The sequence below is a fragment of the Vigna unguiculata genome, chromosome 3, assembly GCF_004118075.2.
Source record: "Vigna unguiculata cultivar IT97K-499-35 chromosome 3, ASM411807v1, whole genome shotgun sequence".
NCBI classification, from domain to species: domain Eukaryota; kingdom Viridiplantae; phylum Streptophyta; class Magnoliopsida; order Fabales; family Fabaceae; genus Vigna; species Vigna unguiculata.
Window position 1 is genome coordinate 19,880,710 of NC_040281.1, and position 12,147 is coordinate 19,892,856.

The 12,147-nt window shown below is 34.3% G+C and overlaps 1 protein-coding gene across 2 annotated transcripts; it reads left to right on the plus strand.

The window, feature by feature from the left end:
- The first annotated feature begins 205 nt into the window (after positions 1-205).
- On the plus strand, positions 206-11,065 carry LOC114179285 (endoplasmic reticulum metallopeptidase 1). 2 transcript variants are annotated; one of them, XM_028065560.1, is made up of 21 exons: positions 206-607; positions 1,046-1,131; positions 1,311-1,412; positions 5,157-5,263; positions 5,383-5,483; positions 5,578-5,665; positions 5,791-5,879; positions 5,989-6,128; positions 6,222-6,387; positions 6,522-6,645; positions 6,844-6,940; positions 7,220-7,349; positions 7,796-7,855; positions 7,960-8,078; positions 8,312-8,436; positions 8,724-8,948; positions 9,123-9,283; positions 9,547-9,710; positions 10,231-10,313; positions 10,608-10,693; positions 10,766-11,065. In XM_028065560.1, exons 1-21 carry the CDS (start codon positions 398-400, stop codon positions 10,907-10,909), a joined length of 2,607 nt encoding a protein of 868 aa, XP_027921361.1. In that variant the 5' UTR covers positions 206-397; the 3' UTR covers positions 10,910-11,065. The 2 variants fall into 2 exon arrangements, with proteins under 2 accessions (XP_027921361.1, XP_027921362.1); XM_028065561.1 differs by lacking the exons at positions 206-607; positions 1,046-1,131 and adding an exon at positions 3,646-3,709 and having other exon boundaries at positions 1,345-1,412.
- Positions 11,066-12,147: the final 1,082 nt, after the last annotated feature.

The window sequence follows — 12,147 nt, forward strand, 5'->3', positions numbered from 1 at the left end:
TTAGTGACGTAATAATTTTCCCAACCGTGACGAACATATGAATCCTGGGTAGGCCCATAACCCATTAATGCAATCATTTCCAAGCCCAAAACCAAACTAACGTGGTGATTTTGGATGTTTGAAGTCAAATCACAACCAATGTCGCAGTGAGTCCATCGTTAAATACGAAACAAAATTTGTTGGGAAGTTCCCTCTCACTGTTATTGGTCTTAGCCTTGGGTGATTTATGTCACGCGCACACTGAAGCAAAGCAAAACCATTTCATCTTTGGATAATTTTATATAAATCATAGTTATACATTAAGTTAAATTTAATTGAAAGCATACGAACAGAAGCAAACAAGCAAACAGTGTCCACTTTCCATTTCTTTCGTTCCTCTGAGGAAACGCTGTCTGGCATGGCGTTCGGGTCTTCCGAGGATGTTTCCGCTATCAAATTATTGCTCCTTCTGGCGGTCATGTACGGACTCGTGTCGGCGCTGACCTACTCTGTTGTCCACTTGAAGTTCGTGAACCCTCTCGGGAACGACGCGCCGCTCGATCGATTCTCTGAAGGAAGAACTATACAACATGTTCGAATTTTGTCCCAAGAGATCGACGGTCGTCAAGTGAGCCAAATTTAATTTTTTTTTTATAATTTGGAAATGTGAAACTTTATCAGCGTTTTTTCGTCTTAATGATATTGTTTACAATTAGGGATCTTTATTGTGTGACAAGATAGCAATCGCTTTCCAGTAAGTGGAATCCATCGCTTTTTCGTCGCTGTTATGAATTAAGAAGTGCTGCTACTCGTACAGTAACTCGTATATAATGTAATTTGTATAACTATTTTTATTTTGAGAAGATATGTATTAAAATATTTTAAAATTCACTCCAAACATCATTTTTAATTCTAATTGGTTAAGAGTGGAATTTTTTTCACACTGTAGACACCTGTGAAACTTATCGTCTTAGTTGTAACTTTTTGTTGTACAGAAAAGATAACATTTTTCTTAGGAATCTAAAATGGTTTTATGAATGTTGACTTTTGGTGCATTTATTAACAGGAAGGGCGTCCTGGTTTAAAAAAGGCAGCAGAATATATTAAGGGTCAGTTGGAAGTACTAAAGGAGCGAGCTAGCTCCAATGTCAGGTTGCAATAGTACTTTTTATAATTATTTTATTATTATTTGTGACAATTCTTTTTTTCTTTTCCCTTGTTGGCCCACTTATTTGTTTTATTTAATACACGCTTTTAATGTATGTTTCTTTCTTTCTTTCCATCTTTCAATTTCTTGAACTCTGATTTTGTTTCCAACTTTTTACTCGCAGAATTGAGATTGACGAGACTACTGTAAGTGGTTCCTTCAATATGTTGTTTTTGGGCCACAACATAGCTCTTGGATACAGAAATCATACCAATATTATTATGAGGTACACTGGCAAATCAATATGGACATTTGTATTGGATTCAGATATGTGTATTGGGTAGGATATATGAATGGTATTCTTGTGCTATAGTTATCGCTTATGCTTCAAAGTTAAAGCAGTTTTAACATTTCATATTTGAATTTCCTTGTTTTAAGGGTAAACGTCCCTTAACACGCCTCTAGTTTTTCCATTGCCCACTTAAGAAAATATCCTCACTTGCAAATCACTATCTAAATTCCACTTATAGTTGATAGGTCACCACTTTGTTATCCAAACTGACCGACAAAGTTATACAACTGCTAGGAGTTAACTACTGAATTGAGCATAAACTAGACGAAAAATAAAGCTGTGGATGCCTTGTCAAGATCAATGCATGCAATTAAATGTCCACAATAGAAGGACATGCTGGAGTGGCCAGAACTGTGCAAGAATTGCAGCATGATTGGAAAGGAATAAGGAAAGATGTTCCGCAACTCATAAGCAAATGTTTCACATACCACAGCAAGCTGGATTTAGTAACACGAAAGCAATTCTATTTCGACTGTTTCCAATCACCAATAAAATTTAGGAGGACATAGGAGCAAAAATTTTCAACTGGCTTAAAATTGTCCTTCTACGACTAGGACACACTATCTATTAGTGATTATTGATCAATGTTTAAGGCCACTTAGCACAACCATGATGGCTAATAATTCTAGTTTGCCAATTACAGAGTAGGTCATTCACAATTGGCAGTTTATTGAATCATTTTCTCTCTTGTGGCTTATTAAACAATTACGGTATTGCTGATATTGGTTTTTACTTGGACCACAATGAGTGCAATCTTACCCTGTTTTTTCTAAACAATTACGGTATTGCTGATATTGGTCTTTACTTATACCACAATGAGTGCAATCTTACCCTGTTTTTTCTAACACTAGTTTTTAATTTTTATGTGAAAATTATACATATTCCTCCAGAAAATTCAAAGAAGTATTAGTGTCATCTGTTTCCCTTCTTACATTTGGTCCTCTCCTTCATCATATTTTCAGTTCCCTGCAATGATGTGAACTTCTTGCGAAGGAAGTCATAATTAGGAACATCATACTTCTTGAAGTGTGTTTAGGTCACATGGACTGCTTGTGTTATAAATGGCATTAATCCTGAATCAAAGTTGAGGGTTAAGTGACAGAGTTGAAAGGGTTATTTTAAAGGGTTAACTACATGGGATATAAAGTTTAATTGTCCCTTTGTTTAACTTACCTGAATGTTGGTTAACATTGAAACTGTTAAACTAGAGTTTGTTTTCTTAAGTTGGATTCATGTGGCCTTACATAATCCTTTTGGCATAGTGTAGTTTTTAAGTAGAAAAAATACCTTATAATTAAAAGTTAGAAGTCTTAAGTGATGTCTGGGCACCGACTGGGAATATGGCTAGAATATTTCTTATCAGGCTTGGGTAATCCTTGCCCTTGAGTTATGATTTTGGGTTGATCTATACTCTATAATTTTTATTATGGTAATTGGCCACTCTGGTCTTAATGTTGGATTTTCCTACTGATATCTAGTCTTGCAAATTTCCTGTTCTAAACATCCAGTTGTAGGGGTGTGAGCAGAGTTGTCAATAGCAGCGATTCTCTATTTGCACTGCCATAGCACTGCACTTCCAAATTTCAAAATAGCAGTTATCCGGCTATGTGCCATATACTGCTTTTAGTGTCGGCCAGCCACTATATGCAGCTATGTGGGATCCGTAATTATGGGTTTGAGTTAACATGTCCATGTCCTACATTAGCTAGGATTATGGGAAGAATACTTCTTATAAGGCATGAGCTATCTTCTCCCCTCGACTTAGCCTTTGGCACTGAGTTAGGCCTTGGTCATTTCTATTAAGTAATAGGGCTTCCAATAAGGGGAAAAGCATTGAAAAAAACGTATTAGACAAGCTTGCTTTTTACAATCTGAGTCAGATCTATCAATGGGGTCACCTGCTAGTAACTTACATTAACATTGTGACAATCATACAATTAAGGAAGTTAAAAATCATACACCTAATAGTTTCAAAGATAAACACGTTCAGAGGTTAAATTGAAAAATAAATAGAGCTTCGTATATGGAATGGAAAATTTGAATGAAGTACATGTGGTGGTGGTAATCTAGATGTACCGTTCTTGCAATTAACAGTGGCATTTTAATGCAATCTCTCTTTGTGTTTTCTTTAATTTTATAGTTTTCTAAATGATACTTCTCCTGGCAGGCACTACGTGACCTGGAAAAGTGATATTCCATTTCTTAAACTGTAGAGTTGGAGTGAACATAAGGTAGGAACTAATATGACTCTTTTAATATAAATTAACAAGTTCATTGAAGAAGGGGGTTACAGAAACAGTATTAGTTGATAATTATGTTCAATCTTAAGATCTCTGAAATATGGATATAATGATTAATTATTGAACATGTTGTGTCAAGAGTCAAGACTATAGTGAATCATTTTTGTTCCTTAAGTGACTACATATATTTTATGTACATTATATAACAGAAGGTTATGTGAATGTAATACACTGTTGGACATGTGTTGCCTCTCTTAGTGTATTTGTTTTAATTAGACAATTGTTATTTCTGTTGTCATTGTAGTTTTGTTAGACTGTTGGTTAGTGTAGCGATTCTGTCAGACTATTGGTTTGTGTAACTGTTATGTTAGAAAGTTACAACTAACTTCTATTAGAGCTATGTATATATTCTTCTGATAACAGAGTCTCATTCATCTCATCTTGTATTTTTTACCCTTTTCAAAGTAATAAATCAGTGTATCAGTTTTCTATTACTGTGTCCAGAGCACATTGATTGTTTTTCATGGCTTTCATCAGAATTCTTGACGGTGATGTTTCTTCAATTTCAGTTACTGCTTCGGCATCTGATGCCGATAGCTGCTCCGACCTCTTTGATTCCGGTGGCTGCTCCAGCCACTATTTCTCATCAAATCACAAAAGACTTGATGAAAGATATTTTTGTTGTTGCAATAAAAAATTGAATCTGTTAAGAAAGCCTGTAGCCTTCATGTCTTTGTTGTTTCTTTTTCCTTTTATTCCTATGGGTTTTCTTTTTGAAAGTGATCGTGATCAAAATTACATCAATTCAGCGTATCTAGACTGTTGTTTAGTGTAACCGCTTTGTTACACAATTACCGCTAACTTGTAACTTAGCTTTGTATACAGTCTTCTGTTAATCTAGACTGTTGGTTAGTGTAACTGCTTTGTTATACAATTGCAACTAACTTGTATCTGAGCTTTGTAGACAGTCTTCTGTTAATTGAGTCTCATATTCATCTTGTATCTTTCACCCTTTCCATAATAAATCAGTGTATCACTTTTTTTATCATGTTAACATATGAAGAACTAAGCTGGTATAGGATCATCTCCAACAATTTCCAAGAAATAATTGACAAAACAAAAATTGCAGAATGGATCAGATAGGGATAAACTTCAATCTACCTTGATTAAATTCTCACCAAGTTATTGGACGTTTTGGTTGTTGTATATGAGTTTCCAATCCAAAGTGACAGGTCTTTTTCTACTCATCAATTTCTTTTGGTTGTCACATCAATCAAGGTAAATTGGAGTTTCTTCATCTTTGATCCCTTCTGTATTTTCTGTTTTGTCAATCGTCCACTGAACATTGTCGGAAATGATCCTGCACAAGGTTAGTTTTCCATCAATATAGCTGTCTGAGTTTAAGGAATATTGACTTCATTTTTTTATTTTACTGCAGGATATCATCTTTGGTTTCCAAAGAGACTGATCCATCAGTTTTAGTGAATGGACATTTTGATAGTCCCCTTGGTTCCCCTGGTGCTGGTGACTGTGGTTCATGTGTTGGTGAGTTGTGGGGACATTTGAAGTCATCATTGAATTTAAGAGAGATTATATTTGGGAATTCTGTACATTACCTTGAGCATTCTAAAACGTATTGTTTATCTTATTTCCCCCCTTTTCAGCATCTATGCTGGAAATTGCAAGACTAATAGTCGACTCTGGTTGGGTTCCCCACCGCCCAGTTATTTTCCTTTTTAATGGTGCTGAGGAACTTTTTATGTTGGTAGGAAGTTTGTCTATACAGGATAATGATTTATTCATGAGTGGATTTTACCATAATGAAACTAATGTTGTGTTGTTTACTTCTAATGCTTAAGGGTTCACATGGGTTCATGAAGACACATAAGTGGCGTGACACGATAGGAGCTTTTATAAATGTCGAGGCATCTGGGACTGGAGGGCCTGGTAAATGTCATGCAAAATTTCTATTATTATTAGTAGTATAATGAGCTAATCTTTAGTGTCTCTCTCCATCAACTTATGATGCCATACATGACAATTTTACTGAATAATGTTGCTAAACATAACAGATTTAGTTTGCCAATCTGGACCAAGTTCTTGGCCTTCTAATGTCTATGCAGAAGCAGCAATATACCCTATGGCTAATAGTGCAGCTGCGGTTATGTTTCTCTTCTAACCTTCCTATATCTTTAATACTCTATGGTGCTGGTTGGCCATATTTTTTTGCATTACTAATTCAAACACGAATTTTCCATTTCAACATACAGGATGTTTTTCCTGTTATTCCTGGAGATACTGATTACCGGATATTTTCCCAAGACTATGGGAATATTCCTGGGCTTGACATTATATTTCTCCTTGGTGGATACTTTTACCATACCTCATCTGATACAGTAGAGAGACTGTTGTATGTATCTTACATACTTGATTTGGTACAAAATATTTGATTGAACTTTTATAATTTTGTCTTGCAAAAGTGTGTAATATAACTCTTTCTCAGGCCTGGAAGCATCCAAGCACGTGGAGAAAATTTGTTTAGCATAATCAAGACATTTACTAATTCTTCTAAGCTACAAAACACCTATCAGACAAATTATAGCGAAGTTACTGCGATCACATTCAATGATGAGCGGGCTGTATTCTTTGATTATTTCTCATGGTTTATGGTATGCACTGATGTTGGCAGAATCCTGCTTTTCCTAATGATCCGATACTCTTTTTGATAATCAAAGCAATATAATCTTCACAATTAGGCCATCTTTCTATTTTGTTGTCTTATATATCAGTGTTGGATTTTCAGATATTTTATTCCAGAAGGGTGGCTAAAATTCTTCACAGTATTCCTATCTTCCTCTTCCTTGTTTTTCCCTTTACACATGGTAGATCACATTCTTGGTCAGCAGCCTTGTGTAATTTTACAAAAGGTAGATTATTGCCTGGTTACTGTCATTTAATCTTTTGATATGATATTTCTAATTGGTCTCTTTGTTAATCACTTTAAATTTTTTCCTCAATGTTCCGTGAGTTCTTTTCTTTTTTTTTTTCCCTTAGTTATTGTAGAAGAATTTAAATATTATTTGTTGACACTTTGAATAATGTTTTATAATTTCTTTGATATGCAGGTATTTTTATCCACACAGTAGGAATTATATCGGCAGTTGTTGTTCCTGTTGTGTTTTCTATCCTGAGATTAGTGTTGTCTTCTCAGACAATGAATTGGTACGTTCATTTAAAGTTAGCTTTTGGATTCGTGTAGTTTGTGACAGATTTTTTGTAGTGTAACTTTTGTTTTCTTGCAGTTAGTGCCAGAATTGTTTTTTATTAACCAAATGAGATTGAGAGAAGAAAGTATGATGGAGGTTCAATTTAATATTCACCAAGTAAAATGTGAAGATTTTGGAGTGGGTTTTTGTGGCCATTAAAGTAGCTTAGGTGTAATAATTTAAAATCTTAATGCATTTTCTGTAATCATGTGTTAACAAAATTGATAAAACCCAGGTTTGCTCATCCATACTTGGCTTTCCTGATGTTTGTACCCTGTGCACTTACTGGGCTTTTAATTCCAAGAATTATCTGGAGACGCTTTCCACTTTCTCAAGACGTTTCAATTGTCAAGACATCTGAAGAGGTATTGTGGCATATTGAAATGGGTTTAACAAGTCTATTCTGATCCGTGTCTTCATAGTTTATTTTTTATGAAATGGACATTAATAAAAATCAAGATCTGACTTTATTTTGTCAAACTTGTTACGTTAACAAAAACACCATTGTGTTTTTTAAATTTACTTTTTCCTTTCATGATAAAAGAAAAATTGCCAGACATCTACTTTGTTCTTGATTCTGTCAGTTATCAAATGAAATATATTGCCTGATAGAAAGACTTCCGACATCCAACAATATTGTCTATAGAATTAGGTTATCCACTTTGGCTTGTGCTGTCTTCATGCATGATCTTTATAAATATGACTTTGTGTGGTGTTCTGAATTTGAGCATATTCTTCAAGAGTGATTTCAATTTGTCTTGTTGGTGGAAGTCCGAACTGCCTAACTTTTTTGTTTGACACAAATCGGCAGGCGCTATCTGATGAAGCAAGCTTCTGGGGAGGATTTGGATTCTATGCCATATTAACTATGGTGTGCTGATTTAAAATACAGCCAGACAATATGATTCTTTTTCCTCGTGATTTAATGTATTCTCTTGAATATTTGGCATGGCTAAAACAATTTATTAAAAACAGGCTTATCTTGTAGCTGGGCTGAGTGGAGGTTTTGTGACATTTTTTGTGTGCGCATCCATGCTTCCTGCGTGGATATCCTTCTGCCTGGCAGTCAAATTCTTTGGACAACGGTCACTCAGGTTGATTGTGAATACTTATTTAATTGTAACCACCGCATGTACTACTTTTGTACAGATAAATTTGTGTCTTGCTTGATCTTTGGTCTTACGGCCCCCAATGTCATTTTACTCCCTTCACGTATAGATTTGTTTTGCATATTCAATGTTGTTATATGCATGCTATCATCTAATATTATTTCTTTTGGCAAGTGTTATTCATTTCTGTAATCCCTTTATGTTCTTTTGCTTTCCAGGTCAACAATGTTTTACATATTACCTCTAGTTCCATGCCTTGCATATTCTGTTTATTTTGGTGGCTTTCTTGTTCAGTTTCTGATAGAGAAGATGGGAATGATGGGTTCTCTTCCTCTACCATATGGTTAGTTTATACACACACACCCCTCATTAATTAAATTAATGTATTATAGATTGCCCTTTTTAATGTCTAGTATGATAAATAGACCATTGAGATGGAATCACTAAGCTTTATGCTGCTGCATTTGAATAAGTACATTTATAAGAAATGTTTGTTTAAAATCAAATGAAGTGTATATATGGGCTATCTTGCCGGAGGTTTCCTTTATTGGAACTCATCATTAATAGTATTAAAGCCAGCGATTTCACAATGCTCAAAATGTATGCAGCCTGACCAAATCTTTGTTGCAGGGCACTATGTTCCTGATATTATTGTGGCTGCATTAATTGGAATTGTGACTGGTTGGTGCACAGGCCCTCTAATGCCCATATGTGGACATTGGTTAGCCAGGTCATCCATCTTGCAATTTCTGCTTCAGCTTAGTGTGTTTGGTTTAGCTTTATCATCTCAGTTTTTTCCTTACACCACGTCTGCACCTAAGAGGATTGTTTTTCAGCATACTTTCCACACTGCAGGTATTGATTACCAGAAATGGTTGCTTTCTGTAGTAATGAATAAATCTTGTGAACATAACGTGTTATTTAAGTTCCTCTAATTCTTTTCTTTTCTATTATCATTGTAGCACTCCAAATATCCTTTTATTCTCTATTTTTTATCTAACTTCTAGCATTTTTCCTGTGATTTGGCAGGCCCAAGTCAGATTCTGGAATCCACTTATGATTTTTCTGTAACTGATTCCAATTCTTTACTTTTCCTTTTCAAACACTCACCTGAAGTGGCAAAAGAATTGAATGTTACTTCAGAGTTTTCATTTGAATCTGCATCAAAGTCTAAACGCAATGATTGGATGGTATGTTGGATGCCGATTTTATTATTTTCATCCTTTCTCACCAGCACTTTTTCATCTCACTTAATTCAAAGGGGAAAGAGTGAAACAATATTTTCGTGCACATTTATTTTTATTCTTAATCTATTTAATTAATGGACTTCAAGGTTGCGTCACATTCTTCAGTTGCAAAATATTGAGTTAATGTTAGCGGTTAGATTACTTATAAGAACACATTAGTATATGTTATGATTTGCCACTGCTATTTGATCTCATTCTCTTTGCAGGCTATTTTTCCAGTTTCTTTTCTCTTTTCAAACAGTCTGAAGTTCCCTGCACAAAAAGATGATATTTTGAAACAGTATGAATACTTTCCAGAATTGTCTATTCAAAATCCATCACTAAATTCTGAGAAAGGACCAAGAAGAGTTCACTTGGAGCTTTCTTTAGGGTAAGTAGATCATGTTGCTTGCTACTAGCGTGGTTAATCTACCTAGTAAAAAATAGAAGTTATGTTCCATATGATTTCATGTTTTTCTTTGTGGTGGCGTAGTGTGGAAATCTTGATTTAGTTGCTTCAAAACCTTTCTCATGTTGGTAGCATACAATAATAGCCAGTGCGTGAGAATTATTTCAGAGATTCAAATTATGATGTTAGTTGGATTACTGGTCTATTTTTATTTTATTTTTTCAACTTGGTTCGTTCTTACACATGTTTGTCTCCTTGGAGAATGTACTAATAGGGAAAAACGCTGTGATATACTCTGTTATTTGAGTCCATATAGTCTTTCTTTTTGCAGATATTATGTGATCTTTTTCCCTACAAAAATAAATTGCGTAACTTGTTTTAGCTGAAATTTGTTTTCTACACCACCTTGTGTTAACTGAAAACAGTTTAAGAAAAATTAAATATGAAAGTACTTAACTTTACTCTTTGTTTTCATGTATAACTGGATTTATTTTCCTTTTAGCTCCTTGCAAGAGGTCTGGGTTGCGGTTCTCAACATAACTGGTCCTTTATCAAGTTGGTCATTTGCAGATAATCTGCTTCCAGGTATGAAAACTGTTTACTTTAGGCTCAAAATTATTGTTACCTAATCACCCGAATCATGTCAAAAATTACACCATCCACATCATAGATGTCCAGTTACAAGCTTTACACTTGAAATATCTTGATGTGAGGAAAGGTGTTGAAAATCTTTGATTAATGTGACCATAACAGTAATGTATGAGTGGAGGGCAACACTCATTCCAAAACTAGCTTTTGAGTTAAGTTAGGTCCAAACCCAAAATTCTAAGAGTTAGGTGATATCTTTTCATTGCCTAATATAGCTTGCACTTGGTACAGGAACTGAAACCTTTGGTGGTGGTCCACAATCATATATATGTCGTCTTAGTGGTCCTAGTGATGGGAATTGGACCTTCTGGTTAGAGGTAAAATTTGATGCTCTTTTAACTTCTCTTTACTATAACAGTGTAACTTACTATTTTGTTTGATGATGCCAGGCTAACAGCTCTGAAGCATTAAGAGTGGACGTTGCAGTTTTAGACCAAAAGTTGGTTGATCCAATGAAGAGATTGAAGGATCTTTTCCCTGACTGGGTTGATGTTACGGCCTATTCAAGTTTTATGTCTAGCTATATCTTATAATTCTTAATAAACAAGTCTTGAAGGACAATTTATTTGTTTTAATACCACATTTGTATAGACTAGCCTTAGGAATTGATGTCATAACTGATCATTTAGTATGCTAATCTCATTTTCAGCGTAGAAGTTTATTCTTTACGCAAACGTTCTTACCAAAAAGAAAAAGAGTTGCATGGTATTAATAGATGCAAAACCAGAACTAAATTTTGATTCTTGATTCTAAATCTGGACTGGGGCATCAAGTTTAGCGAATACTTATAATTATTATTGATACTTTTCAGAAGATGGATGTTCATCGTGCCTTTGTCCTCTTCTTTTATCTTTACTTTTAAATAGTATCTCTGCAAATAGCATTTATACCGAAGATTGGAACTTGATTTTACAGATGAAAGTTGCTTGCGTGCTTGATTGATATACCTTGGCGATCATTGCACCTAATTTATATACCAAGCCTAAGGACTCAGTTTTTGGAAGAAAAGGAAGAAAATTTAGCATTTTTGACTAAATGCTGCCGTTGTCACTGTATGAAACTAATTGGCAAATCAATATCTAGTAGCGGTATACAACATGTGGAGATTATGATGGTACATGGAATTCAATCCAAAGTCAGTTCAATCAACTTCCATCTTTTGTATCATTTTTTGTAATCAAAATTGAGTTGTGATATATGAATGTAATTCTAGGTGTCTTAATAACACGAAGAACATACAATAATGAAGAATCTTGAATAGAAGGATTCCAATTTGTTATTGAGGAAGAGAATACTGGGTTACAACGAGGTATATTTTTTCTAGGTTAAATCATTCTATAGGTCTCCATTTTTGTAATGAAATCTCAAGTAGGTTTCCTTCTTTTTATTTGACTTAATTGGTTTTTTATTTTGAAAAATTCGTTACAATTAGGTTATTTCGGTTAGTAGTAATGATGTTAACTATGTGTCAGTGGTTTTTTTTTTTAATTTTTTTAAAATTTAGTTTTAATTTATTAGTTTTTTTATAATTATTTTTTAAAAATTAAAAAATTGATGTGTCTATCTGACATTGTTCCACGTGGTAGAGATAATGTGATGTGACAGTTGCACTGTCACATGTCACTATTGGATGTGAAAAGTCTTAATGTAGTCATTGTATTTGTTATTTTGTCTCAATTTGGTCCACTTTTCTTAAAACTAAATCAATTTCATCCCTATACCAAATTAAAATTTTATATAAATTTTACAGTATTTTTATTATAAATCATAT

Coding starts and splice junctions, on each gene's coding strand:
- LOC114179285 (XM_028065560.1), top strand. CDS start 398: ATGGCGTTCGGGTCTTCCGAGGATGTTTCCGCTATCAAATTATTGCTC. Junction 8,949..9,122: donor GCATACTTTCCACACTGCAG/GTATTGATTACC, acceptor GTGATTTGGCAG/GCCCAAGTCAGATTCTGGAA. Junction 10,694..10,765: donor ATTGGACCTTCTGGTTAGAG/GTAAAATTTGAT, acceptor TGATGATGCCAG/GCTAACAGCTCTGAAGCATT.